This window comes from Camelina sativa, chromosome 10 (assembly GCF_030686135.1).
Source record: "Camelina sativa cultivar CO46 ecotype springtype chromosome 10, ASM3068613v1".
Lineage (NCBI taxonomy): Eukaryota > Viridiplantae > Streptophyta > Magnoliopsida > Brassicales > Brassicaceae > Camelina > Camelina sativa.
In genome coordinates this window covers 8,050,158-8,077,502 of record NC_141889.1, presented here as the reverse complement: position 1 = coordinate 8,077,502, position 27,345 = coordinate 8,050,158, and the positions used below count along the sequence as shown (strand labels likewise).

The 27,345-nt window shown below is 36.4% G+C and overlaps 7 protein-coding genes and 2 pseudogenes across 15 annotated transcripts; 5 read left to right on the top strand and 4 right to left on the bottom strand.

The window, feature by feature from the left end:
• Positions 1-280: 280 nt before the first annotated feature.
• LOC104718023 (protein ALTERED PHOSPHATE STARVATION RESPONSE 1-like) lies at positions 281-3,591 on the bottom strand (annotated as a pseudogene). The gene is made up of 4 exons (XR_015568866.1): positions 3,523-3,591; positions 3,372-3,435; positions 3,203-3,248; positions 281-2,858 (listed from the first exon to the last, which is right to left on the bottom strand). The product of XR_015568866.1 is annotated as a protein ALTERED PHOSPHATE STARVATION RESPONSE 1-like (transcript).
• Positions 3,372-4,942, bottom strand: LOC104720176 (uncharacterized; annotated as a pseudogene). Its single transcript, XR_015568229.1, has 6 exons — positions 4,911-4,942; positions 4,453-4,878; positions 4,055-4,133; positions 3,866-3,934; positions 3,523-3,711; positions 3,372-3,435 (listed from the first exon to the last, which is right to left on the bottom strand). The product of XR_015568229.1 is annotated as an uncharacterized LOC104720176 (transcript).
• LOC104718022 (putative sodium/metabolite cotransporter BASS6, chloroplastic) lies at positions 4,871-7,220 on the bottom strand. The gene is made up of 8 exons (XM_010435680.2): positions 6,868-7,220; positions 6,688-6,773; positions 6,290-6,417; positions 5,986-6,179; positions 5,657-5,909; positions 5,303-5,556; positions 5,122-5,204; positions 4,871-5,050 (listed from the first exon to the last, which is right to left on the bottom strand). Exons 1-8 carry the CDS (start codon positions 7,040-7,042, stop codon positions 4,982-4,984), a joined length of 1,242 nt encoding a protein of 413 aa, XP_010433982.1. The 5' UTR covers positions 7,043-7,220; the 3' UTR covers positions 4,871-4,981.
• A 54-nt stretch (positions 7,221-7,274) lies between these two features.
• On the top strand, positions 7,275-9,956 carry LOC104718021 (uncharacterized). Of its 2 annotated transcripts, XM_010435679.3 has the most exons (5): positions 7,277-7,853; positions 8,246-8,482; positions 8,899-9,116; positions 9,396-9,583; positions 9,674-9,956. In XM_010435679.3, the coding sequence occupies exons 1-4, from the start codon at positions 7,596-7,598 to the stop codon at positions 9,577-9,579; spliced, it is 897 nt and encodes a 298-aa protein (XP_010433981.1). In that variant the 5' UTR covers positions 7,277-7,595; the 3' UTR covers positions 9,580-9,583; positions 9,674-9,956. The 2 variants fall into 2 exon arrangements, with proteins under 2 accessions (XP_010433980.1, XP_010433981.1); XM_010435678.3 differs by having other exon boundaries at positions 7,275-7,853; positions 9,396-9,956.
• A 1,132-nt stretch (positions 9,957-11,088) lies between these two features.
• On the top strand, positions 11,089-15,552 carry LOC104718020 (protein TPX2-like). Of its 5 annotated transcripts, none has more exons than XM_087469822.1 (19): positions 11,089-11,642; positions 11,898-12,053; positions 12,232-12,318; positions 12,559-12,691; positions 12,768-12,879; positions 13,048-13,098; positions 13,188-13,285; positions 13,370-13,445; positions 13,525-13,587; positions 13,686-13,772; positions 13,904-13,962; positions 14,068-14,146; positions 14,225-14,290; positions 14,395-14,457; positions 14,552-14,614; positions 14,703-14,747; positions 14,835-14,876; positions 14,964-15,070; positions 15,187-15,552. In XM_087469822.1, the coding sequence occupies exons 1-19, from the start codon at positions 11,468-11,470 to the stop codon at positions 15,203-15,205; spliced, it is 1,581 nt and encodes a 526-aa protein (XP_087325948.1). In that variant the 5' UTR covers positions 11,089-11,467; the 3' UTR covers positions 15,206-15,552. The 5 variants fall into 5 exon arrangements, with proteins under 5 accessions (XP_087325948.1, XP_087325950.1, XP_087325949.1 ...); XM_087469821.1 differs by having other exon boundaries at positions 11,155-11,642; positions 11,898-12,065; XM_087469824.1 differs by lacking the exon at positions 14,835-14,876.
• Positions 15,553-15,581: 29 nt separating this feature from the next.
• On the bottom strand, positions 15,582-17,068 carry LOC104718018 (leucoanthocyanidin dioxygenase-like). Its single transcript, XM_010435674.3, has 2 exons — positions 16,392-17,068; positions 15,582-16,317 (listed from the first exon to the last, which is right to left on the bottom strand). The coding sequence occupies exons 1-2, from the start codon at positions 16,886-16,888 to the stop codon at positions 15,744-15,746; spliced, it is 1,071 nt and encodes a 356-aa protein (XP_010433976.2). The 5' UTR covers positions 16,889-17,068; the 3' UTR covers positions 15,582-15,743.
• Positions 17,069-17,765: 697 nt separating this feature from the next.
• Positions 17,766-20,311, top strand: LOC104718017 (PGR5-like protein 1A, chloroplastic). Of its 2 annotated transcripts, XM_010435673.3 has the most exons (10): positions 17,766-18,267; positions 18,603-18,712; positions 18,807-18,903; positions 18,999-19,099; positions 19,194-19,250; positions 19,347-19,423; positions 19,534-19,696; positions 19,777-19,874; positions 19,957-20,039; positions 20,133-20,311. In XM_010435673.3, the coding sequence occupies exons 1-9, from the start codon at positions 17,784-17,786 to the stop codon at positions 20,024-20,026; spliced, it is 1,257 nt and encodes a 418-aa protein (XP_010433975.2). In that variant the 5' UTR covers positions 17,766-17,783; the 3' UTR covers positions 20,027-20,039; positions 20,133-20,311. The 2 variants fall into 2 exon arrangements, with proteins under 2 accessions (XP_010433975.2, XP_087325952.1); XM_087469826.1 differs by lacking the exons at positions 19,957-20,039; positions 20,133-20,311 and having other exon boundaries at positions 17,862-18,267; positions 19,777-19,878.
• A 38-nt stretch (positions 20,312-20,349) lies between these two features.
• On the top strand, positions 20,350-22,254 carry LOC147935888 (uncharacterized). Its single transcript, XM_087469828.1, has one exon. The coding sequence runs from the start codon at positions 21,077-21,079 to the stop codon at positions 22,094-22,096; it is 1,020 nt and encodes a 339-aa protein (XP_087325954.1). The 5' UTR covers positions 20,350-21,076; the 3' UTR covers positions 22,097-22,254.
• A 430-nt stretch (positions 22,255-22,684) lies between these two features.
• LOC104718014 (protein FIZZY-RELATED 2) lies at positions 22,685-26,883 on the top strand. Its single transcript, XM_010435671.3, has 8 exons — positions 22,685-24,215; positions 24,683-24,805; positions 24,906-25,010; positions 25,429-25,671; positions 25,762-25,956; positions 26,053-26,154; positions 26,255-26,386; positions 26,483-26,883. Exons 1-8 carry the CDS (start codon positions 23,721-23,723, stop codon positions 26,534-26,536), a joined length of 1,449 nt encoding a protein of 482 aa, XP_010433973.1. The 5' UTR covers positions 22,685-23,720; the 3' UTR covers positions 26,537-26,883.
• Positions 26,884-27,345: the final 462 nt, after the last annotated feature.

Below are 27,345 nucleotides of genomic sequence, written 5' to 3'. Positions count from 1 at the left end.
TTGCCAATAGGCTACTCTGCATTCCTGAGATATTCATAAACACACGTTTTTCCAAGATTCCGAGCTACCTGCACGGATCATAGCAAGTAATCACTTCTTCAAAGATTCTAAGCAACTGTTAAAGACTATCTGGAGAAGAAAAATTGACACCTAGAGCTCTTTTCTCTTCTCATTTCTAACACTCGGACTCTCAATTTCTCAAATTCTCAGTAAAGGAGTGGAACTGAACTTGCTCCCAATTAAGAACATTGATAAAGATTCCACAGAGATTCTAACAGAATTAAGCAACAATCCGATGAAAATTATCAACATATGAAAGTCTTTATTTTATTATCTTTACATCTTTATTTCTCTATGATTGACGCAATTATAAAGTTTCTGTGGAAACGATTCTAATGTTCTTATATGCTTTAAAATTAGCGAAACAAAATTCCTCCAAACCCTCAAAGATGGGAACCAAACACTCTTGCAAACTCATCGATACGGTGTCGTTTAACTCTCTTATCATTCTCCCATGCCTTTCTGTTTCTTGCGTCACACTCTCTCTCAAAGACAGCAACTCCGGTCCAAGCATCATGTTTTCCGTCCGACCAGAATTAGTTTCCGGAAAAACAACCGCGGCTCCCCAAATCTCCGCCACTTCTTTCGTCTTCCTCTCTAACTTCTTCGACAATCTCTCTGTTCTCTTCCTCTGTTTCTCTTCCTCTACTTGCTTAAACCCTAACCCTTGAAATCTCGATCTCATTTCTTCAACAGCACTCAACACTTTAATCTCATCCACATTCTCAATCTCTCTTAACCACTCGCTGCAAACCTTAAATATCTTAGGAGCCTCGGTCTCCGTTTCATCTTCGTCCTCCATGATGTTTCGGTTAAGCCACCTGTTCAAGAGGTTAACGAAACCTCTTTGTGCATCGATGTAACCTCTCAAATATTCTCTGTATCTTCTAATTTGTTCTTCAACCTTCTGCATTGCTTTCCTCGAGCTCGATCCTTTTTCAACAAAATGAACACAAGACTTGCTTCTAGTGATCACTCGAAACTGCTTGTGGTGACATTTCGCCAAGAATCTCCACATCTTTTGGAATCCGCTGATGATCTCAATCACCTGAACCGAAAGCTCGTCGTCTCTTATCTTATGAATTCTCATCGAAATCGATTCAACTGCTCTAACCGAGTCATTAATCTTGGATAACAGGCGTTTAAGCACAGTCTCGGCCTCGTCAATGTCGCTCGATTCTGCTCCGTTGTTATCAAGAGTCTGAACAATCTTGTACGCTTCGTCATAAGAAACCCTAAGATTTTCTTCAACTTTAACTTCTGCGTGAAGCTTCTTTTCCCACATATAAAGCTTCTCTAATGTCATGGAGAGTGTAACAGCAATATCATTAAAGCGAAAACGGCGTGTCAACGACAAATCACGAGTCGAATTCCCGAAACTACCAAATCCCTTTGAAGCAAATCCCCTGAACTGTGATCCTAAAGGTTGATGGTAATCAACTCTGCTAACTTCAAGCAACTTGGAGACTTCATTATTATTACTCTTAGCTTTCTCGCTTATACGATTGATCCTTTCTACTACATTGCTAAGATCAGTCAAGGACAACCAGATGATTCCGAAAAAGAAGAAGAAGAAGACTCATACGCTTCATCAGAACCATCCTCCTCATCTGATCTTGTCACTTCTTCAGTAACACTCTCTGGAGTTGTTTCTTCGGTCTCATGCGCGCAAGTTTCATTAGAATCATCAACCTCACCTGAAACTTGACCATTACAAGTGTTTGCTTCAACATCTATCTTATCAACTCCACTAGCAACCGAAGAGCTTGCTTCAGCATTCTTCTTCTTCTTCTTCCTTTGATTCTTCCTTATAAGAGTACAATCATCATCACTTTCAGCAGGTTCCAAATCAGGAATCCCTTCTCTCTCCCTAATTTCTCTGAATCCATCACTCTCAACCTCATCATCTCTTTGATCCAGTACGGTGACATCACATTGCGTTTCATCCTCGGGGGAACCGTACAAACAAAATATATCATTATAACCTAGGAAAGGGTTCTGTTCATCAGCAGAAGAAACGTTTTTTGAACCTTTCCTCTCATCTTCATTTGGATCATTCACGCACTTTGCCCCCTCAGACCCTAAACCTTCTTCACTTGACTTCTCTATACCTTCTTGACCATTGTTACTTGAACCACAAATTCCACCTCCAACCACGTTTTTCCCCGGATTCTGATCGTCATTGTTTCTCAACGGAGCTGTTTGAGGCTGATCACATACAAAACAATCAGAATCAGAATCAGAATCCGAGTTTGATTCTGATCCAGAACAGACCAGATCGCTACTTGACGAACCATCATCTGAATACGGAATCACGACCAATTCCTTATGAACAAACTGGTTAAGAACGCTAGTGAATTCTACAAGAGAACTAAAGTAAAGACGATGAGATTCCGCTAAGAGATACCTAGCATCTCTCGCTGCTCTTATCAAATCCTTCCTCTCACACAGATTCAACAATGGAGTATTATTATCTCCCTTGGAACCAACAATACCCATTAATCTCTTTTTAAAAGAGAAAACAATACCCATTAATCTTAAACTTCCTTGATGAATCTCTCTCGAACCCGGATAAAACCCTAATTTGATTTCCTCGCTTTAACAACCGATCTTTCCTGGATTGATTGGGTTGAGGTTGTACCTTTTGACGACATCACTAAAAAGTTAAACCTTGGTTTGGCAGAAGTTATGAGTCAATGAACCCTAATTCAAAAGCAAATTCGATTGTTTTGTATAGCGAGGCTGAATATTTCTCTTTAGGTAATCGTGTGGAACCGTGTTTTGATCCAAAAATTCCCCTGTTATTTGAAAAGAAAAAAAATTCAAAGTCTTTTCATGTCAGAAGATCTTATTAAGGTTGTCGGGTTCTGTAAGATTCAAAGTACACAACCTTTGACTTGATTCGTTTTATAACCCCAAAAACAAACATTAGATCGAGTTTGGGTATCAGCTACGTTCCTAACAATTCCGTTATCGAATTAACACAAACACCAACCCAAAAAAAGCGTAAAAGTAGATCTGAGTTTCCGATAGACACAAACTGACAAACACTAAGATAACACAAGGTCTTGTTCCGATCGGACAAACACACAAAATCAAACAATTCAATCTAAAAGCAAAACAAAAGAGATTGTGAATTTACCTGTCGTGAACCAGAGATCTCTCCTTCTTCTGATAATTTTTTTTTTCTGATCTTAATAAGAAAAATAAAAAAGTAAACTTCGTAAGATGTGTTGTTATATGAATCGATGATAAAAAAGGCAATTGTGAATTTACTAGAAATATAAAGCAAGATCTTTTGACTAATATACCACATTGGCAATTCTCGAAGATCCAGCTGCTTCTCCTACCACCAAAAAGGCTACACTCAGATTCCTGCAATAGGCAAATAGCAAACAAATCATATAAACCTTACTCTCATCCCCAATCAGGTGTTCCATAACAAGCAAAAGCCAGCTTTACCCGTCTGTAGAAATGGGACAATAGATATTTCACTTCAACGTTTTTGCTAACACAAATATGTGTTTTAGCTAGCCCTCACGGTTTTTCAGAGACTTCAATCTTGGATGACAACTTGTTGATTCGAAAGGCAGCGATGCACAAAGTAATATTACCGATCACAGTTAGTGCTGCCTGAAGCGCGACCAACACCTAATAATCCATCCCCCACCATTACAACATTCAGTGAGAGTAAAGAACACAAAACACACTTAAACAAGAGCTTAGCCAGTGTAAAAACCAGATAATCTGATTACCAAAGGGAAACAGACTTATAGGCAAAGTGAGAGTAAAGAATTTTATTGACCTCAAGATATTCATCATTGTAAAAGAAATGCCATGTGCATGCGCAGAGTGCTCTACCAAGCAAAGGTACCTGATCAAGAAGAACAACAAGTCTATCCTTCAACCAAAAAGCTCAGAAATTGAAACCATGTGCAAGCTATCTAAATACACAACATGCTGAGCATCTAGGAAAACAGCTAAGATAGCTCACCATTCCCCATGAGAGACCTTTCCAAGACTCATAACCCTTTCTTTCTCCATATTTCCACACCAACGCCATAGCCGTCACCCTTAAGTATCAAACAACAACCAGAATTAGGAAGAGATTACATTTTCTTGTATGTTTGCTTGCTCCAACTACATTTTTGAACTCAATCTGGCTTTGAAATGAGTTCATCTATGAGGTAATCACAAAGTTCAATTTCTAAATGCAAAGTCTTGATCTTTGAGATCAGTGTTAACACACTAAGGAGATAAAGAAGATTCTCATTCTGGTTTGATCTGAGCACATGTAACAACACCAGATACACTAACGTGTCACTATAGATTCAATGTTGTCTAGGTGAAATTTGAAATCAATAGGAGGAGCAAGGGAAGAAGGAGAAGAACCATTCGACAACGCTGGAAACATGAACTGCCCAAGTGGGTAAAGACAACGCATTAGCCGGTTCGCTTAGCTGAAGAGAATCCACCGCCGCCATAGCACTAGAATCTGGTCCCGCCGCGATGAACGCAGCCGCCACCAAACCGGTTCCGATAAGACCCGACAACGCAATTGGGTCATGGGTTAAGCTGCGGCTCCCAATCCGACTTTCATTTAAGGTGGTGAGAGGAGAAGATGAACTGGTCTTGATCGGAATTGGCCGCTGTTGAAGCTATCGCCATGGCTCAGCTTTTTTCCTAAAATCAATTTCTAAAGTTCTGGTTTAATTTTGAACCGGGTTTGTCGTCGAACCGTCTTTTATTATTTCCCCAAGTCCACAACACTGACACACATACAACCAAATAATACAAGACGAAATGGAGATTGGTGAACTTAAATCTCAAATTACATTGAATTATATTACAAGAAGAAGTTCCAATAGTTTGTAGTATACATATGTATAATCAAAATGTGAAGTGAAACTAAATTACATTGTTAAATGTTTTTTTTTTCGTTAGACCAGATCATAACGAGAGTGAAACCCATCAATGACATTACCACCGTCTGCAAAACACAAATCATTAATAATCAAAAAAGGTTCAGATAATGTGAAGAAAATGTAGTTGAAAACTTACAGAGATAGCAGGAGGAATCCCCACAAGAGGATCTTGAAAGAACTTAGTCGCAAGCGCTAGAGCCAAAAGGCTACTCTGCATTCCTAAGACATTAAGAAAAAAAAAAACGTTTCTCTGCTCAAATCTTTATTATCCAGAATAGTGATATCTTGAAAATTTTCAAATACCAAAGATGCATTACCAGTTTCATAGGACAATGTTCTTTGCAAGGCTTTTGCGTCTGGAGCGTTACTAAAGACGGAACCCGTAAGGAAGTATCCAGCGAGGAAAGCAGAGAGATGAAACATTGTTACTAGTAACAAAATGGTGGCTCCAAACGGAGACATGACCGAGTTTATGTTCAATGCCAGTGGTGCTCCAATACAGCAAGCTGTGTCAAGAACCGATAGAATTGGGAGAAACGGTCGAATTGCATTAGATACTTTCGGGAACAACCTGTAAAAGAAGACACAAAAATCAGAAAGGAAAGTTTTGAAGCTCTGAGAAATAACATGTGCTAATATAATTCCCTTATAGTTGTAGAGTTTAGTCTCACTTGTTTAATAGCAATCCTGCAGCAATTGGTGCGATAACGACCTGGAGAATGCTGGATATCATTCCTTTTACATCAACAGGTAGTTTCTTCCCAATGAGCAATAGTGAAAGCATTGGTGTGATAAGAACTGCAGTAGCGGTTGATAGAGATGTCATGACAATGCTAAGAGGTGCCAATGCTGGATCAGTTAGGAAAGTTGCGTAGTTTGATAACTGAGCTCCACTAACACATGAAACCAACATGATTCCAGCACCTGAGATTGAGAAAGATTAGTCACACTATACAATCTATAAAGAGTGTTGAGTGATGCGAGAGGGAATGAGATTAACCTATTGGAGTTGGGAGATTGAAAAGAGAAACAGCAGCTAGGCCAAAGACGAAACCTAGGAGAGGCTTGATGAGATATTGTCCAACATAACCAAGGAGAATAGCTTTTGGTCTTTTGAAGGCTTCAAGAAAGTCTTTCTCATCTGAATTGATACCAACCGCAAACATCAAGAATCCTAAAGCAGGTACAAAGTACCTAAAAAGAGAACAGGAGAGTGAAGCTTTAAGAAAACCTGATGTCAACAACTCAAATTCTAAGACCAATAAAACCTTGTTCTAATTCCATGAATGATATATAGCAAGAACCTCGATGTAAACCATGTGAAAGAAGGAGGATAGAGAAGAGCTAATATTGTACTCGCCAACACTACATGAGGAAGTATAGAGTTTGCTTTCTTCAGTGTATCCATTATAGAAACCTTCTCACTGAACATCTGAGACACAAAACAAAACATATAAATATAACTAAAATAACTATTTAACCTGCAAGCAACAACTAGATTCATGTAACAACTGGGATCATCAGAAAATGACTAACAAAGTAGCAGAACTGTGATTTAGGCATTTAGCTAATCAGATTTTCAATATTTAGATGAGAAAGTGCCAAAACCACATTTTTGACTTGAAGATGTCTCACACATCAATGTAACGATCGAATCTAAGTACAGCATCTAACACAGAAAAGGAAAGATCACAAAGTGCACCTCAAATGAATCAGCTCCAGGATTTAAACCCATATCCGAGAACTTATCGGATGCATAACTACGCCACAAATTCCTCGATCCGCCAACTATGTATTGATTAAAAAAAAAAAAAAAGTTGGATTTTTCAGATACCCAAAAACCAAAAAAGCCTGAAATCGATTGGAATAAGAAGAACAAAACCTTGAGAAACCGGTTTGATGCGAAGTGGAGAACTCAAAGAAGAAGAGTTCGTGAAGGTGTTGTTGATAGGCGGGAAAACTTGAATCTGTTGACTCCGATGGTAAACAGCTCGTGGTAGAAGACGAAATGTTGGCTTTACGTGTAGTACAGTTTCTATGGGATTGATCGAGTTCATTTTTGTTTTCTTCTTTCTTTTGACCTAGTTGAGAAATTAATGGCGAAACTCCGAGAGTGCTGGGAGAAGAGAAGAAGAAGAAGAAGATTCAGAGAATTCAGGAATCTGTCAACAACATCACAAACAAAACCCGACCCGAACAGGTCCAACCCGTTAAGAGGTTAACGGGCTGGGTCACATTGGGCCTGAAAAGGGTAAAGGGAATATATACATTTTTTTAATTTCTTGTGTAGTGAGAAAGACGCAATTAAAAAATTAGTGGTAGGGTTAAAAAAAAAAACATCGGTACAAAGCAAAGACACAAATCGAGGAGAAAACTTCGTCAGTGCGATTTGCCCCACAAAATTGGCTCTCTTCTTTTTCTTCTCTCTCACATCAATTTGTTTTTTTTTTTTTTTTTTTTTTCTGGGTTCGATTGCATTTGATCTTCTTCGAGTTTCCGATCACTGGGTTTTCCCGGTTTAATCGGAAAAATCCAGTGGATCAGGTTTTTTTTCTTTTTCCTTCTCTGCTTAGTGTTTATCTCTTTCTGTTTCTGGGTTTGTTGTATTCGATGACTGTTCCTGAGGAAGAAAATCCGGTTCTTGAGCTGCGGATGAGAGTCGAAGAAGAAGAGGACAAGGGGACTTACGTGAAATTGAGCGAGGGTTTAGAGAAAAGACAAGAATCAGAGCTGGAGAAGCAAGAAGAAGAAGAAAAAATTGATTCGTCGCCGTTTTGGTTTCGGGTCAAGCTTTCTATATTATTCATCGTTCTTGCTGCATTGGCTATCGTGGGTTACATTTGGATCGGTCCTTTAATCATGGATAAGGTTTGAATTTCAAATTTTTAGCTCTTTATTCGCTGTTGCATGGGTGTTTTTTTAACTAGTGTTTATGCATTCCCATAAAGTTTATTTCTTTGAGTTTGATTTAATTCTAGTGCTTCTCATCGAGGTTTAGATCATAAATTCAGGATGAGAGTTGAATAAATTTAATCACTTTAGATTCCATTGTATGTAGCCTTGCATGTTTATAAGTCTGAGTAGATTTGAGGTTTTAACAATCCCCATGATGTTGATGCTTCATGTATCTATTCGTATATGATACTTGTATCTCCCCTTGTTCTTGCTTTAGAGAGATTGTATTTGTAATTTCATTTTGCCATGTTCATAACAAGGGGATTATCTCTTTAACTTGCCTGGTTCTGGTTCTGGTTCTGCAGGAGCTTATCCCTATTATACAATGGGAGATTAGGACTTTTACACATCCAGTGTGCGGTCTTCTTGTATTTGCATCCGTGGCGATATTCCCGACTTTACTTCTTCCATCTACACCATCAATGTGGATTGCTGGAATGACTTTTGGTTATGGCTATGGGTTTCTTCTAATTATCTCAGCTGCTGCTGTTGGTGTGTCGCTGCCTTACTTTATTGGACAACTCTTCTGCCACAAAATTCAAGTATGTGCCAAACCCTCAAAAGCTGCTTCCTTTTTCGCTTGAATCAATCATAGTATCCAAGTTTTATTTTGCTAGAAAGTTATATGGTAGGTTTTAGAAAATAAGAAGCTTCCCAGTACATAGACTTTGGTTATCTTGATTCAATACTAAAACCTGTCAGGTTGAGAAACCAGGATTAACATTGTTTTCCTTTTCTCAAAACGGTGTCTTTGATCAATAGAATGTATCTGGATTAACATTGTTTTCCTTTTTCTCAAAATGACGTCTTTGATAAATGTAGTGGCACTTGTGAATGTAGCTGGATTAACATTGTATTCGTTTCCTCAAAGGCTTTTTAATGATGACTTTGATGAATGCAGCTGCTTAAAACTTGCATACTTCTGAAATCTCTTTGCTTCTTTGCTGTGCTTGTGCAGGGATGGCTAGAAAGATATCCTGATCAAGCAGCCGTTTTAAGAGCTGCCGGTGAAGGAAATTGGCTTCACCAGTTCCGATTAGTAACCTTAATCCGGGTTTCTCCATTTCCTTACATTCTTTATAACTACTGTGCTGTAGCTACTCGTGTTAAGTACGGTCCTTACATAACTGGATCTCTCATAGGCATGGTGCCTGAGGTTTTTGTCGCTATCTATACGTAAGTCAGGTTTCGTTCTCTTCTTGTCAGTTCCAAAACAATTTGTAAAGAGCCCAATACTGTTTAGAGCAATTATCATTTCACCTAATCAGCAGATAACGTCCAAAAACAATCATCCTTAACAATAATATCATTACATTTCATGATTGTAGAATAGTCTTATATTGGGTATAGGCATCTAGTTCTCTATAAGTTTAAATGTTTAACTGTTAGTCCTTGTTCACTGTTGGATCGTGCAGTGTCACTGATCAGTCAAATGTCTCGTGTCTGTGTGTGCAGAGGGATTCTTGTAAGGACATTAGCAGAAGCATCTTCTGCAGAAGAGCAGGGTCTCTCGGTCACACAGGTTATTCTCAACATTATCGGCTTTTTAGCAACAGTCGCTACAACGATTCTCATCACGAAGTATGCGAAAAGACAGCTGGAGACTATGAAGAAAGAGGAGGAAGCATTGTTGCAGTAAAACTGTAAAAAACCCACGTGACAAACTCTGAGCTGCTTTAAGTCTCTTCTGCTTTTTTAGTAGTATCTGAAACATGTCTTGTCTCCATGCACAGTACAGGTCTTATTCCAAGATGTGAAAGAGCTTTGGTTATTTTTGTCCTTGGTTCTTCTTCATCTCTTTCATTAGCCAGCTTAAATCAGAAGGAAAAAGAAAGGGTTAACAAGTATGAACAGAGGAAAAAAAGCTAACAATGTTTTTTTTAAAATGTAATTATTGTAGTCAATTTGACATGAATAATAAGAATCTTGCATTGATTTATCTTACTTTTTTAACTTTGTGGTGGATACTAATGTTAACTTTTTCGTGTCTGTCCAATCAAAACAATGTTACTTAAAGCTTTTCAGAGTGACGTTTAATATTTTGAATGAAACTTAGATTCTTTGGAACATATTAAATGATGGTTAGAAGAAGAAATCTATACATATGATTATGGAAAGAATCGTCATATGGATCATTTGAGCCCCAATTAAATGAATATATAGACACCAATTAAGATGTACATATCATATGATACATGCGTATACGTATGTGTGTATTAAGATTAACATTTTTTCTATATATAGTTAAATTTTTTTTTTTACTATCTCTCTAGAAAAAGTTCAACCAACAACACAACCCCAAATAAATGTGATCTTTTTTTTGTACTCTCCCAAAAGTAGCTTTGGTCCAAAACCCAACAAAAAAAAAACTCTTTGAACAAAACTAATGCCTAAAAAACATATAAAGATTTTGAAAAAATTTGTCCTACCCCAAGAAACCCAAAAAAATTGATAATTTGTCCTTTTCTTTATTACACAAATTTGGGTCTTTGTGTACCCAACATTGAACCTATTAAATGTCAAACTTTTGCTTACAACAAAAAAAAAATTAAAAAATGAAAATTGATGGATAAAGTAATTAAATTCACAGTCAACGTCATGCTGTCTGTTTGTGTGTCCAATTCTTCTCATTCTCATATGAAATTGATTGCAAAATATTAAAATACCAATTATATATAGAAAAATCATTTTGAAAACGTTACTTCAAAAAATAAATATTCAGTTGCAGTGGAGAGAAGCCTCTATTGCAATCCACACACACTTTACAAATGACAATATTAGAGTAAACAACAACCATGGTTATATAAATACTACTTTTTATATAAGACATATATAATTAAAATTTAATTTTACTGAGAAAGCGCATAATGTCAGGTCATACAGAAGACAAAGCTGATTACAACCGTTAGTGGCAGATTCCGTAAATAAACACAAACGTCAAGGGTAAATAATGAACCCCGCCGGAATTCCAGTCTCGTCGAATTCGAAAGCCACTGTAAAAAAAAAAGCTCACAGTCCCAGACGCGCCTCGAAGCCAGCAGCCACGTAGGAAGAAAAAAAAAAAAGACTCTTCCCATTAAAATTTACCAAAACAACCCTCACGCTCTCTCTCTCGTTGGTAAGGATACTATCGTCTTTCCAAGCATCTAATTAGAATTTCAAAAATTTTCGAGTCGTTACAAAAACCGGAGCGTCTTCCATGCTTTTGTGCTTCGAGTACGGTTTTTTTGAATACGGCGTCGTTTTTGACATTTATTATATTAGGAAAAAATTACATTTACTCCATTTTGTCTGTCGCTTAACAAACAAAAAAAAAAAAACTCTGGAAACAGCGAAATTTGTGCCGTTTATTTCCTTTCCTTGCCTTCTTCTGCTTCCTTTGGTTCTTCATCAGACCCAATGAATCAGAGAGATTCCTGATTAAAAATTAGGGTTTTTTTCTGAACCGATCAGAGTTTGTTGCAATTTCCCCAAGGAAAGAGAAGAAAGTGACTGTGGAGGTTTTTTAAAGAGAGAGAGGGAGAGAGATGGAGATGGATGAAGATATGGAAATCGAGACAATGGTGTATCAGGTTAGAGAGATCGATCTTGAGTACGAGTTTGATGCCGCGAGATGGTACGATTTCACTCGTGACGAGTTACCGGCCGAGTCTCAACTCGCTGAGTTCTGGTTTCACTCTGCTCCTTCCTACGCTCCTTCTCGTGAGTCTCTCATTCATTGTTTTCTTTATCTTAATGACTGTGATAAAAACCTAAAAATTTCTTTTAAGTCCGTTTCTATGAGTTTTGGAATTTGCTTTGTGATATAGCTTCAATGGTTCTGCTTTGATTTTACAATTCCATTTTTGGATCCTACATTATTCCATTTTTGGATCCTACATTTTCCATTTTGGCCTTGATATCTTCGAATCATAGCCCCCTTTGTGTGAATTGTTTTGAACTCTTTTGTGGTTTCAGCTTTTGTAACAAAACTGTTACTTAGAGAGGAGGAGGTGTATGATGACAAGACTGAGGCATCTACGAGATCAGAAGATGAGGAAGTCTCAGCAGCAGATGTTTGTGATAAGAATAGAGGAATCTTTCAACAACGAAATCATTTAGCTTCAAATTTGAGTAATAAGACAGGTGAATTTTATACTTTGCATCTCTTATTTTAAGTAGCTTACAAGTTGACTATGGTTGTGGGATTTAGTTTACTGAAGTAGAAATTGAAGCATTATGTTGAAAGACTACAAGATTTGGTTTTTTAGATTCTTAAAAATTGTCTTTTTGCTTTTTTTTTTTTTTTCAGGAAGTGGAATGCGTTCTGGGTCTGGGGTTTTTTCCTCACAACAAGGTAGTAATTTGAAGAAAGTTCCAATTCAACCCATTTGCAAAGGTGATCATTTTTTTGCTATAATACCAACATGACCATGCATCTACATTCCAATTATGGCTCTTTCATTTTTGTTGAACACCACCAATTATTACCAGTTCCATTTTTTTTCATTTACCATCAAATGTGGTCCATCTTACTTCTGTCTATCTTTGGTATATACTTTATTGAGCAAACTTGTTGCCCCTTTAAAAATACCATATTCTTAACTGCTTGTGGTCTCACTTTATCTACTTCTATCAGGGCCGACGATTAACAATCACAAGCACACTGATAAACCAAAATTCCGAGCTAAGTCCAGCATCAGACCAACTCCAAGGAGCTCAACGTTAATGAGACCTACTGCTAGCCAGTTAGCAAAACAAATTAATGCCAGGTAAAGAATCTTGGTACTTTTCTACTTGTCAACTTAACTTTACTCATCTAATATGTTGCTTCTTTTGCTGGTATAGTAAATCTCATATGCAAGTGGATCAAATTCTTGATAAAGGCAATTGTGGGACATCTGGGACCGAAGTTCAAGCGTCTAAAAGACAGAAGCTTGATGGAGGTCTTCTGCGTAAGGTAGAGTATTAAGCAGTTATCGGTTTTACTTCTTTGTCTTTTCTTTTCTAATAGGGTGGCTATCATGGTGCTCCGAGTTGAACAGTGTATAGTTCCTTTTAACTATGTACTAGATATATTTAGGTGCTGAAAGTAGTGGCAATAAAAGTCATTTGTTCACTGTTTCAGGTTGCTGATACAAAGCAGGAAGTGAGTTTTGTACACAAGATACCAAAGAAGGTTTGCTTTCTATTGCTTGAATACGCTTGTTCTTGTTTATAGTGTTTTGAAATCAAATCATTTAATTCTTTATAAAAATGGTTATGCAGGATACAACTCTTGATAAAAACGCACAACAAGCCAGGGCAAAGGTTACTATCCCACATGAGCCTGATTTTGCTACATCACAGAGGGCTCACAGGATACGGTTAGAAGCTAAATGTTTGCTCAAAGTGAAATGTTACTGGAAAAGTCATATCTTATTGAATACTTTGCTAATGATCAATTTCAGGCACAAGACTGATGCGAAATTAGAACAGGACTCAACAACTGTATATAGATTCAAGGCGCGCCCATTTAACCGAAAGGTTTGTAACTTCACATCTGCTACTAAGAAATGTGGTATGGAAATGATTGCATTATTGATCTCGCGTTTGTGATCTGTAGATATTTGATGCTCCCTCATTGCCTATCCGGAAAAAGAGCACTCCGAAACTACCAGAATTCCAAGTAAGCATGACAAATGAAATTGTTACAGCTGCTATGGTGTTTCCATATCATAGTCTGTTGTCAGGCTTTATATTAAATTTATTGCCATTTCTTATCAGGAATTCCATTTGAAGACTTCAGAAAGGGCTATGCAACATTCATCAGCAGTAACAACAAGATCTCATCAGGGGAATGATGCGTATAAGGTAGCAACAATAATTCTTTATCTTTGTTTATCCAGTGTCCTGTGATCTTACCTTTATCTTACCTTTCATCTAAACAACTTGATCCTTCTCAAAGTGCTGCCTTTTATATGATCAATTTTTTTTTTTGACAGGGGTTAGACAAATCTAGTATAAGTGATGTGCTTGATGGTGCTAACAGGGAAAATAGGAGGTATGAAACCGTAAATCAATACAAAATTAAGAAGGATTGCTTGATTTCTCACTTCAACTTGTCTTTGAGGTGAATGCCAACTTAAACTTTAATCGTTTTCTGCAGACCAACTGCAATGGATATACCCAAGCATGATGTCTCAGAAGGAAACCATGTTTTTAAAGCTCGCCCTCTGAACAAGAAGGTATTATCCTTTTCGAGTCTCATTTGCTTGTATTACAAATTTCACACCTAATATTGGTGTTCTTTCCTGCCAAAATAGATACTTTCAAGCAGAGGAGACATGGGAATTTTCAAAAACAGCAAGCGAGAAACAACAGTGCCTTTGGTATGGGTAGTCTTACCAGTCATTCTTTGCACTTGATCTTCTGGTATGTCTGTGAATGGAGTTTCCTAATGAGTACTTGAACTGTTTTTGGAAATCCTACACAGGAGTTTAGTTTTCATTCAGGAAAGAGAGTTCAACCAGATTTACCAACAGACCTTTTCAGCAAGGTACAGCTCATGGTTTCACGTATGATCTTTCTAAAACGCACTCTAGTTATTTTAATAGTCTCCTAGTTTTTGACCTGGTTCTATTAACCTACAGCTTTCCATCAAATCCGAGCTCCAGTCTACTGATGGATCTCGCACAAGATTGTTTCAACCAAAGGTGCAGCTTGTAAACTCAATTTCACTTGATTTATTTTTTTTCATTTTCCAAGTCAAGTTATTGATTTGCAATCTTTTCTTGGTATAAGGTCTCGAAGGAAAATAGAATGAACCCTTTCCTAGCTAGGAATGAGGTAAGCTCCAAATTTGTAGAAAAATAGGATCTTGTAACTTACGACTGCGGTTTCTTGATTTCTTGAATCGATACTCAACCATTACAGGTAACAAGAATGGCAGCAGTAAAACCAGTCTCTAGGAATGAGGTAAGCTCCAAATTTGTAGAAAAATAGGATCTTGTAACTTACGACTGCGGTTTCTTGATTTCTTGAATCGATACTCAACCATTACAGGTAACAAGAATGGCAGCAGTAAAACCAGTCTCTTCAGCTGGACAACAGATACAATTTAGTAATAACGGAATAACTCCCGAAACAAACCAGCAATGGACCCCTAGGAGGTAGGCCAATAAAGTCAATTCTGCAACCACTAATTTTCAAACGATGCATCTGATCAAATATGGAACAACATATATACTTATATCTTTTGTTCTCATTGTTATATCTAATTTTGCAGGAGCTTAGGCATTCGCTGATGGTACAGATTACACATTCGTAGGATCTGGAATCATCTCCTTATATGTACATTCGGATATCGTTCTCTTCTCAGTCTGATCTTGTTGTATAACTCCTCCGGCGCATTGCTAACATTTTGAAATCCAAAGAAGTAGACCAATTTGTCTTTGAAGACAAAGGAAGAAAAGGAGAAAGCGAAGCAAACCGGATTCTTCAGTTTCTCCTAATAAGAGCCATATATTGCATCGCCCTCTCTTTTGACTTTCTTCGGCATCTGTTTTTACAGTTAGTAGCATAAAAAGGAGAAACAGAAAATGTAAATCAGAAATACTTCCAAGTTCTTAATACAACATGTGGTTCATAGATCTACAAATATCTATCTTGGTTACTCTCGTCTTTTTCTGTAATCTCTATCATTACTTCAGAGTGTAAACAATTTAGAAAATGGAGATAAGAATTTGTTTCTTACAATATCACAATGACACGAACACAAAAAAAAAAGAAACTCTTAAATAGAGTTTTACATATAAAGACTTGTTCCTTCTTAAACACACAAACTTAATCTTTTTTCTCAGACACCAATTCCTCTTGTTCCTTCCCAAACAATTTATGCTCAATATGTTGAGCAAATGTCCTTGGAGGAAACTTAGCCGGACACTCAGCACTCACCATCTCCGGCATCGGCTTAAGAACAATCTTATCCTTTGGTGGTTCACAAAACACAGCCCAAGACACCCTAACCTTCTCCTTATTCACCAACCCACGATGAAGTATACTCTTAAACTTCCCATTACTAAGAATCTCCAAAGTATCTCCAATGTGCATCACAATTGAATCAGGAACACATTTTGCAATAACCCATTTGCCCTCGTAGAAAAGCTGCAAACCCGGAACCATGTTGTGTAGAATGAAGGTTAAGGCGCTTACATCGGTGTGAGCTTCCACGCCAAGTGCTAGCTCAGGCTGAGGGCATTTAGGGTAGTAATTAATCTTCATTTGTAGAAGAAGCTCTTCTAAACCACCCACTTCTTTCTCTAGACGGTCAGGCTCTAAACCTAGAGAGATAGAGAGAGCCTTGAAGACTTTTGTCGCTAGCAAACGTAGACACTTCGCGTACTCACTCGTTGCTTCACTACAATCATCCAAAAACGTTAACAAAAGATTATAAAATATAAGTAAAAGTGTAAAACAATCAAAAGGCTTTACATGTAATCACGTGGTGTCTTAGGCCAAAGTGATAGATCTCTCTTGCCTTCAGGATAAGCAAGATGAAAGAAGTAATCTTCCCACTCAAGTTGTCCACACGCGTTGTTAGCTAGTTTACTTCCATACCCTTGAATCTTCCCGGTGGCTTGATCGTTTGCGTACTTCTCCTTCTCTTCCACGGGTAAACTGAAAAACTCCTCTCCAGCTTTCTTCACACGTTCCATCAGATCAAGGGGTATGCCATGGTTGATCAAATGCATAACTCCCCAATCCAAAGATGCCTTTTTCAGCTCCTCAATGCAACTCTCACGTATCTTTGGATCGTCTGACTCGATGTTCTGTAGATCAATCGTGGGAACTTGAGGACCATCTTCTTTCTTCTCTTCTAGGAAAACATCGTTGATGCTCTCGAGCTCTTCTTTGGGACGAATGTACTCTTTTGGGATCGATACGATTCCGCTCTTTGCTAAACTTTCAACTCTTTCGACTGCAACCATCTCTTCTTCTTGGTCTAAGAAGGAAACAGAGTTAAGTAAAGAAACGTATTAAAACAGAGTAAATTAAACGTTCTTACTGTTTTTTCTTTTGGAGTTGTTGTTGCAAGTAAATGAAACGTGCAAAGGCTCTTATAAAGCAAATAAGTTTTGATTAGAAAATGAAGAAGAAGACTTACAAGTAAGGAGTTAAGAAAATGTAGAGCTACCGGGTGGTTAGTGATATTGTGTGTGTGAGGAGGGTAAGTGAGTTTGATACACTTCACGGTCAACGGGTTGAAGGTGGTTAGGGTTGAAGGTGGTTAGGGTTGACTGATAGGTTTAGTCAGTGATCCCGCATTAGTATGGGCTTTGGGTGCTATAAAAGCCCAATAGAATAAATCAATTTCTATTGTTAGACGTTACTTACTTAAAACGTCCATGTTCACGTGCCTAAATCGTGTCTCCACGTGTCCGCCTCTACCAGATGTGTGTGTACAATGTACATCAGTAAGACAGTAACCACATTTTTAATAAAACAATTTGACTGGTTTCAATTTCAAATTAGACTAATTGTGTGTACAAGAATTAATCTACCTTTTTTTTTTTTTTCCAATGATAGCAAATTATTTTATTTTAATTTCCAAATCACATATTTCTTAATTCTTCTTTACTCTATTTATTGTTATGAAAGTAAATTAATTATTTAAAGTTTATAGTGCTATTTTATGCTACATATAATAATATCATATTAATACCAATAAATACCTAAAAATATGTATTGTTATCAATATCATCTTGCCATAAATAAAAATTAAATAAAAAATAACAAATGTTTGGATCAAATAAGATTTAGATTTTTAATTTTAAAAGGGGAAAATCTATGTAATGCTGACATGGATATTTTCTATTGTCAAGGATGAGAGGAGGAATCAAAGAAAATATCAGAGAGATCTGCCTAGAAATTTATCTCCACACTTATATTATCTCTTCCTTTTGTTTTTTTGGCTTCCAAATATATATATTTTTTTTCAAACAACAATTAAAAAAAAAAAAAATCAAAAAATCAGAACAAATTTTGAAGCTCACAAACAGTAAACACATCTTCAACCACAGGTTCCCCCTTCCTTACTTACTGAAACATCAAAAAAACAGAGGAAAAAGGGAGCTCCTTTTTTTTTTTTTTTTCTTCTCTCATAGGGACAAAAAAAAAATGGGTAGCAAGATGTTGTTTAGTTTGACAAGCCCTCGACTTTTCTCCGCCGTTTCTCGCAAACCCACCACTTCTTCTTTCTCTCCTTCGTCGTCAAAGACTCAGTTGGATCAGCTCTGCCCTGCCAAATCAGTTTCCTTGAGAAGAAGAGTCTCATTATTGCCTGCTAAAGCCACCACTGAGCAATCAGGTCTTGATTTTGCCACTTAGAGTCTCTAAATTTGATCTCTCTGCTTACAAAGCTTCGAATTTGTTCTGAAAGTTGTAGCCTTTTAGAATTTTGGGTTCCTAGTATTTTAAGACTGGAACACTTGTTAAATTTCAACTCTTGAAGGGTTTTTGATTTGATTCAGAGGCTATAGTTTTGGTTTTTTTGTAAGGACTTCATTTCAATGTTTAGAGTTCATCTCTGTTCTATATGTCTGCAATTTCAAAAGTTGTGTAAACTAAAAAATTGCAAAAACAAGGTATCAACTTAATATTTGCTATGAAGTTCTCTTAATTATAGTCTTTTGTATTCGTTAGGGGGAGGAGGAGACAACGTGGATAGCAATGTTTTGCCATATTGTAGCATCAACAAGGCTGAAAAGAAAACAATTGGTGAATTGGAACAAGAGTTTCTCCAAGCGATGCAAGTAACGCTACTACATAAACCTTCCTTTTATAGTTGCCAGTTACATGATTAATCTTCAAGAGACTGAGAATAGTGTTTGACCTCCTTTCTTGTAGTCTTTCTATTACGATGGCAAAGCGATCATGTCTAATGAAGAGTTTGATAACCTTAAAGATGAGTTGATGTGGGAAGGAAGCAGTGTTGTCATGCTAAGTAATAATCAACTATGAGTTTAAAATTTCATATCTTTGTTTTAAGTTTCTTTAGGAGTTAAAGTCCTGATCTTTGATTGGTTTTATGAAACGCAGGTTCCGATGAACAAAGGTTTTTGGAAGCTTCAATGGCTTATGTCTCTGGAAATCCAATCTTGAATGATGAAGAATATGATAAGCTGAAACTGAAACTTAAGGTTCTATTCCCTTTTTATGCTTCAATCAACATATAAGTCTCCTATGATTATTCCTTTTAAGGTTCAGTTTTGGAATTTTTTTCTGCTTCCATAGATGGATGGTAGTGGTATTGTGTGTGAAGGTCCAAGATGCAGTCTCCGTAGTAAAAAGGTAAATGTTACTTAAGACATTAAGACACATTGTTAAAGTTAGACCGTGAACAGATATATTTGATTTACAATCTTTGTGAACTTCCTCAAAATGCAGGTGTATAGTGATCTCGCTGTAGATTATTTCAAAATGTTCTTGTTGAACGTTCCAGCAACCGTTGTTGCTCTAGGACTGTGAGTAGTACTCTATACCTAATTCTCTTTGAAATCAGTTAAACCGAAGGTCTTGTCTTTGCTTACCTGTTTTTTTTTTCAATTGGGGGGGGGGGGGGGGGTACTTGCAGATTTTTCTTCCTCGACGACATTACAGGTTTTGAGATCACATACATCATGGAGCTATCTGAACCATACAGTTTCATATTCACGTGGTTCGCTGCTGTGCCTGTGATTGTATATCTGGCTCTCTCTATCACTAAACTGATCATCAAAGACTTCTTGATCTTGAAGGTAAAACAAAAAAAACATTACTCAGATTGCAGAAGTAATGATGCTACAAGAGCCCTTTTAAGAATGTTCTTGTTTCACAGGGTCCTTGTCCGAATTGTGGAACGGAGAATGTCTCCTTCTTTGGAACAATTTTGTCAATCTCTAGCGGTGGAAAGATCAACACTGTCAAATGCACCAAGTAAGATTTTTGACTTAAGCTTTAGTTTCCAAAAGTTTTAACATATAAACCCCATCTGAATCTTTCATTCTCTCTGTTTTAGCTGTGGAACCGCGATGGTGTATGACGCGGGGTCTCGGTTAATCACATTGCCAGAAGGAAGCCAAGCTTGAACCCTGTGATGAGGTACGCATCATATATGTAATTAATTATGATTAAGTTACTCTCTTTAAAATCACATGGAAATCTGAGATAGTAAAATTTGATTTTGCCAACAAGATTGAAGCTGGAAAAAAAAGAAGAATGGGGTTTTGTCAGAAGCAAAAAATAAGATTCGAAGTTAATGTATATGTAAGATCTTCCATGTTAGCTCTCTCTCCTTCACATGTTCTCTGATTTGTAAGTATTGTGTAAGCAATAAGAGAAATGTTTATTATATGAGTACACTTCTTCATCAACCTTTTGTAGGTAAAAATATAATCATTAATATAGTTATATCAAACTTACCTAACCCGAAAAAAAGAACTAAATCCTAAACATTTAAACTTTAAAATATTTGGATATCGAACATATGAAGATTAACCGCCATTTTTTTTAACTTCACGTTGATTTAACAATTAAGATCAAATTAGCATAAGCCAAACGATAAATTCTATATGGTCTAGAACTAAAAGCAAGTAGTATAAGAAAATGCATAGTGTGAATTTGGTTGTCAAAAATTTCAAATGGTGTGTAACATAAAACTTTGAACGATAGGATAACATAAAAGTCAAGAACTTATAATGAAAGGTCAGACAAAGGTAACATTACACAAAAGAGGATAAAGTCACATAAAACATTAGCACGCCAATGTCTCTCTTTTTTGTGGTATAAAATAGATTACAATTTTTTTTTTTTTTTTGAATTTTAATTAACACAGAAGTGTAATCATGATCATCATCTTCCCATGCCTCTATCATCATTGATCCAATTTTCTCCTCCACTAGACCTTTAGAATTTTAAACCTCTACGTTAGAACGGTCATATGCGCTTATTTAACAATTATCATGTCTTCTATAAAGGTAAAAAGAGTAATCTGACAAATCAAAGTGTAAGTGTTTATAATGTCTGTCCGCAAAACACATCCCCACAAAGTAAAAGAAAAAACACAATCAAAACTTTTCTTTTTCTTTCCTCTTCTTCACTTCCTCTGAAAAAACCTTAGATTCTCTTGTTCCTCTCTCATGGATTCATTCTGTTTTTGTACATTTAATATCTCAGTCATCATCATCATACTTCTCTTATTATCCCACCAATCTGAGTCTCAATCTACACATCTTCTTGATCTCATGATCAGAGATTACACTATTAGAAACTTTAAGCTAAGCCTCAACACTGGCGTCACTCAGAAAATCCATCTTCCTTCTAATTTCTCCGGTATAGACATCGACACGGTTAAGTTAAGGTGCGGGAGTTTGAGAAGATACGGTGCAAAACTAGGAGAGTTTCACATCGGTTCAGGCGTGACGGTGGAGCCATGCCCTGAGAGAGTCATGCTAATTAGACAAAACCTTGGTTCGAATTGGTCTTCTATCTACTCTACTGGTTATAACTTAACCAGTGAAAATTACCAGCTCGTGTCACCGGTTCTCGGTTTGTTAGCTTACAATGCTAACCCTGACGGTGTGGCCACTAACCCTTACGAGGTTAACGTTGTGGGTACCGAACAAAACCCAATCTTGGTCGATTTCTTGAGCAACAAGTCAAGTATTGTCCCTATCCCTCAGAAGAACTCATCAGTCTTGTGTGCGTGTTTCACAAGCAACGGTAACACAACGATTAGCGAGCAAGTTTCGCCGTATGTGTGTAAAGGGACAAGACAAGGGCATTACGCTCTCGTGATGAAAACAGAAGCTCCAAGAGATGATCATAACAGTGGTGGTGGTGGAGTAGTAACGTCATCGACGGAGGTGAATGGTGGCAACGGAGGAGGAAAGCTGAGCCGGTGGAAAGTGGCGGTGGGGAGTGTGATTGGGTCAGGGATAGGGGCGATTCTGCTGGGAATGTTGGTGGTGGCTATGTTGGTGAAAGTGAAGAAGAAAGCAATGAGAGAAGAGATGGAGAGAAGAGCTTATGAAGAAGAAGCTCTTCAGGTTTCAATGGTGGGTCATGTTAGGGCTCCTACTGCTCCTGGAACTAGAACTCTTCCTAGAATGGGCGATGATAGGTATAAAAACACTCATTTGAATCATAATCATCCATAATTATTATAATTTGTTTACTTATTACTCACTTTTGTGTGTGTTAATCTTAACATAAATATAAATATTTATATACAAATAGTTTCAATGTGTGTGTTAATCTTAACATAAATATAAATATTTATATACAAATAGTTTCAATAGCTTCAATACGCAATTTCGTGTATTTTTGTTTTTGTTTTGTTTAAACGACTACAATCTTTTGTTTTCTTTTTTACCCTCTGCAAAAAAAAAGTAAAATGGGGCATTTTCTCTCTAAGTGAAAAAAATGTAATTTATATTTTAAAAGAACAAAAATCAGATAGTCTCTCCCAACTTTCATATTGTAAGCTTTTTTTTTCTCTTCTTTTTCATTTTGATTCCTTAATGATTCTTCTTTTTTCCAAATTTATATATAAATTTCTGATTTGGTAAAGAAAATATAGGTTTATAGTAATTATGAAAAGTAAATAGAATTATCCACCTACACATCTACAAGCATCTTCTCCTTTACACAGTAAGCTATTGTTAAATGCCAAGTACGGAACTGTAAACAAATCGCCACCTTCATTGCAAGTTGCAATCAATATTTATTCCTATTACTAAGATTTGTTTTTTTCTTTTTTTCTTTTTCAGTTTTAGTGTTTTACTTTATTGAGAAAAAATTACAATTAAACCTCCTTTAAATTATTTTTTTATAACTGTATAATTTTCTATTTTTGATTGAATTATTTCTGACTAGTATATCTTTTTCTTGAAATTTTATAGTATGTCTTTTAAAAATTTTCTTTTGGTTTGTACTCTCTATCTCAATTTACTTAAAAAACCCAATTAACTAGATTTCATCTACAAAAATAATAGAATATAGTTAATTTCTTAAATCTGTAAAATTTTAATTTTCTTATATTGCTTGAATTATTTTTTGACAACTATATATCTTTCTTTTTGCAATTTTCTAGTATTAATAATCTGTATAAGATATAACATTTTTGGTTAGTATATCTCAATTACAAAATTAAAAAAAAACAATTAAATAAAAAATTTCAGATCTAATTTTTAATATAGAAAAAGAGTATGTTTTGGCTTGATTTGACATAGATCTACAAACATTTATCAAGTAATAATTATTTCATATTAATATTATATGTCAACGCCTGCCATCTAAGATTCTATAAGATCACTAGAGTTTTAACTGCAGCATTTAACAAAAAAAAGGGTAAAAAAACCATAACTATCTTGGCCCAGCAAGCCCATTAATCATTAATCTCTTTCATCCAACGGTTAAGATTGAATCAATAGACACTAATAATCAGAAAGCTTAAACCTCACGGTCCCTAGTCCTTACCTGATCTCATCACAACACAACACCGCTTAAAACCGCATCACTTCACATGTCGTTTTCTGTTTTTTCCCTGAGATTTCCCGGGAAAGGAAAAAAAAGTTAAAAATAAAAATAAAAATGTCAAATAACCAAAAAGGTAAATTAACATTAAATTAATATATAAAAAAAAAACTACAATAAAAAGGCAAACAAAGAGAGGTTTTGTCTTCAACAACAACACTTCAACCCCTCCCCTTCTTGTAAAAAAAAAAAAAAAAGCCTTTGTTAAATCTGAAGAACAAAAAAATAATAATAATAGTCAAAACGATGATGGATGATGAAGATCCTAGCGCAAGCAATGTGATAACGAATTCTTCATCTTCATCATCATCATCTCGCTTGATGAATCAATCATCGTCTACTCCGGTGGTTTCACTTGAGCGACGGATCAACCGGTTGATCAATGCTAACCAATCTCAATCACCGTCGAGGTCTATATACTCTGACAGATTCATACCCAGTAGATCCGGATCCAATTTCGCGCTTTTCGATCTGTCTCCTTCGCCGAGTAAAGACGGTAAGGAAGACGGAGCTGGCTCTTACGCCACTCTGTTGCGTGCCGCCATGTTTGGTCCTGAGACGCCGGAGAAGAGGGATATTACTGGGTTCTCTTCTTCTAGGAATATTTTTAGGTTTAAGACGGAGACTAAGACTCATCGTTCTTTGAATTTGTTTTCTCCTTTTGGTGTTGATGAACCTCCTGGTGGTGTTTCTCATTCTCCGGTCAAAGCTCCGAGGAAAGTCCCGCGATCGCCTTATAAGGTATGGATTTTGAGTTTTTAATTGTTTTGGGGTTTGTGATTTGTGTGGATTGTGTGGTGTTTTGAGGATTGAATCTGGATCATGTCTCTTGTGTTTTGTTTTTGAGTAATTTGTGGCATTGTTTGGTTCTTGATTGATGGGTTTTTTTTTTTTTTTTTTTTTTGTTTGTATAATGTCTGCAGAGTTGGGGGTTGGGGAAGCTTAGATTCTTGATCTAGTTGGCTTCTGATCTTTGATTTCAAACAATTTGTGATCTTTATGATGTTTTTGTTCTCTGATGGTCTAGAATTTGAGTTTTTTTTTTGAGGTTCTAGTGTAGAGGGATCTAGATGAAGCCATTATTGAAGAATGCTTGTTGTTTAGTGTTCTTATTTTGGTTTTATATGTGAGGGAGCTTGATCTTTGTCATTGGATCTTTACAGATGATAACAGAGGATTTTTTTTTTTTAATTATTGTGTTTGATTAGGTACTGGATGCACCGGCTTTGCAAGATGATTTTTACTTGAATCTTGTGGATTGGTCTGCTCAAAATGTTCTTGCAGTGGGATTAGGTAACTGCGTTTATTTATGGAATGCTTGTAGCAGCAAGGTGAGATCTTTTTTTTTTTTGTGTCACTTACAATTTTTTTAATAAATCACAGTAGTTTCAAGTGTTTTGATGTTAATTTGTTTCTTGAAATTCTCAACAGGTAACAAAGTTATGTGATCTAGGGGCAGATGATAGTGTTTGCTCAGTTGGTTGGGCGTTACGTGGAACTCATCTGGCTGTTGGAACTAGTACCGGGAAAGTTCAGGTTAGATCTCATTTACTCTTTTTTGTTTTGTCCACTATTTTGGCCTATGCATATGTGTAAGTAACAATGTACGTTACTTTACAACTTTCTGAATCTGGAAGATATAGTATAAATTAACTAGTTACGGTTACAACATGATTAGACCTTATCGTATGGACTGTAGGCCCTTTATCTTTTACTGGGATCCCTGATCATAAATGGTACTATATCATGGGGATTATTAGAAAGACCTTTTTCTTTATAAAGAAGATATATGCTCAAATAAATCTTTATCAAAGGGTTTGTAACCTTAAGTAAAGTTAAATCCTTTGGTGTTAATAAGGAAAGTAACAAAGCACATATAAATTTAAAACCCCGGCGGATAAGATTTATGATTGTTCTTTTTTATGGAATATTCACTTTAGTTATGTTTTGGCAGATATGGGATGCGTCGCGCTGCAAGAGAACAAGAACAATGGAAGGTCATCGTCTAAGAGTTGGCGCCCTGGCATGGGGTTCATCGGTTCTGTCATCTGGTAGCAGAGACAAGAGTATTCTTCAGAGAGACATAAGGTGTCAAGAAGATCATGTCAGTAAACTGGCAGGTCACAAATCTGAGGTATGTGGACTCAAGTGGTCTTATGACAACAGAGAGTTAGCATCTGGTGGAAACGACAATCGGGTATGTACTATTATTTTTCTTGATTTGCGGTTACATTAGTCATCTTATTAACTCCCAACATGGCTAAACTGGTTTAAAATTTGTTTGCAGCTTTTTGTATGGAACCAACATTCAACACAGCCAGTTTTGAAGTATAGTGAACACACTGCAGCGGTAAAAGCCATTGCTTGGTCCCCTCATGTTCATGGGCTTCTTGCTTCTGGTGGTGGTACTGCTGACAGATGCATACGTTTTTGGAATACAACGACAAATACTCATTTAAGTTCCATAGATACTTGTAGTCAGGTAAGTAAATGTTTTCTTAACTATGACATGACTTCACAAAAAACATAACCAACATTTCACATTTAATTAACCTTCTTTGTTCTTGCATATTAACAGGTATGCAATCTGGCTTGGTCTAAGAATGTAAACGAGCTGGTTAGCACGCACGGATACTCCCAAAACCAAATCATTGTCTGGAAATATCCAACTATGTCCAAAGTATGAAATCTCTTTGACCTTTTTCTCTGTTTATTATTACTCTTCATTATTTGTTAAGGATCATATGCTTAACTCTCTGTTTTTTTTTTTGTTTCTTCAGATTGCAACTCTGACCGGTCACACATACCGTGTCCTGTACCTTGCGGTTTCACCCGATGGACAGACGATAGTAACCGGAGCAGGAGATGAAACCTTAAGGTTCTGGAATGTGTTCCCTTCACCCAAATCTCAGGTAGGAAAACAAACTTAATCTACTTGTTTAATTACTGATCCTAACTAATTTAAAGATTCTGAGGAACTGATTTGATGTGTTTTGGCTATGTTTCAGAACACGGATAGTGAAATCGGGTCGTCTTTCTTTGGTAGAACAACAATTCGGTGAAAGTACCTTTCAAACACACACAGACAAAAGTTATAAGTTTCTTCAACAGCTGCCAGCTTTGAGTTGGTCGACTCAACCAACTTTTTCTCACACGGTCACGGAGAGAGGCATTAAATTCTTTTTTTTTTTTACACGGATGCAAGAAGATCTAACCCTTTGATTTAATCACGATCAGGGTTCGTCAAGATGCGCGCAACAATATCTCAAAATTTTCCAAAAAAAGTGTATATCTTTATTCAATTTTTCTTCATATATCAAAATATAGCTTCTTGTATTTATTTATTTTACTTACGAACACAAAAACATTTTATAGTGAGCCATATAATAAATGCAATAATTCGTTACCATTTTCTTATGTTTTACCTGTTCTTCTTCTCTTTCTGTATTTGGTCGTAAATTAGATAGACGAATGGGGTCACATAAAAAAGTCTATCTTTATTTTGGTTACAAAATGGAAAAGGATTTAAAGAAAGAAAGAGAGACCAAATAAAAATCCAAGAAAATGATTTGGAATCATTAGAAGGCAAGAAGTGGCTGATACGCTTCGTAAACCCAAGACGCAAGTCTTTTTGCCATACTCTTTACCTTACGTTTCTCCTTCGTTTCACGTGTTATACCGTCGACTTAGATACTTAAATCCTAATATACGTCTATTACTTTACTACTTTAGTGATGTGATGATTCTCATGAAAGTTCTCATATAATATAGTTTCATTATCTTTTTCTTCTAATATTAGTTTGTTAAACTGGTGATGATTCTCATGAATGGTATATAACACTTTTTATTACTCACAATATCGTTATTTTGA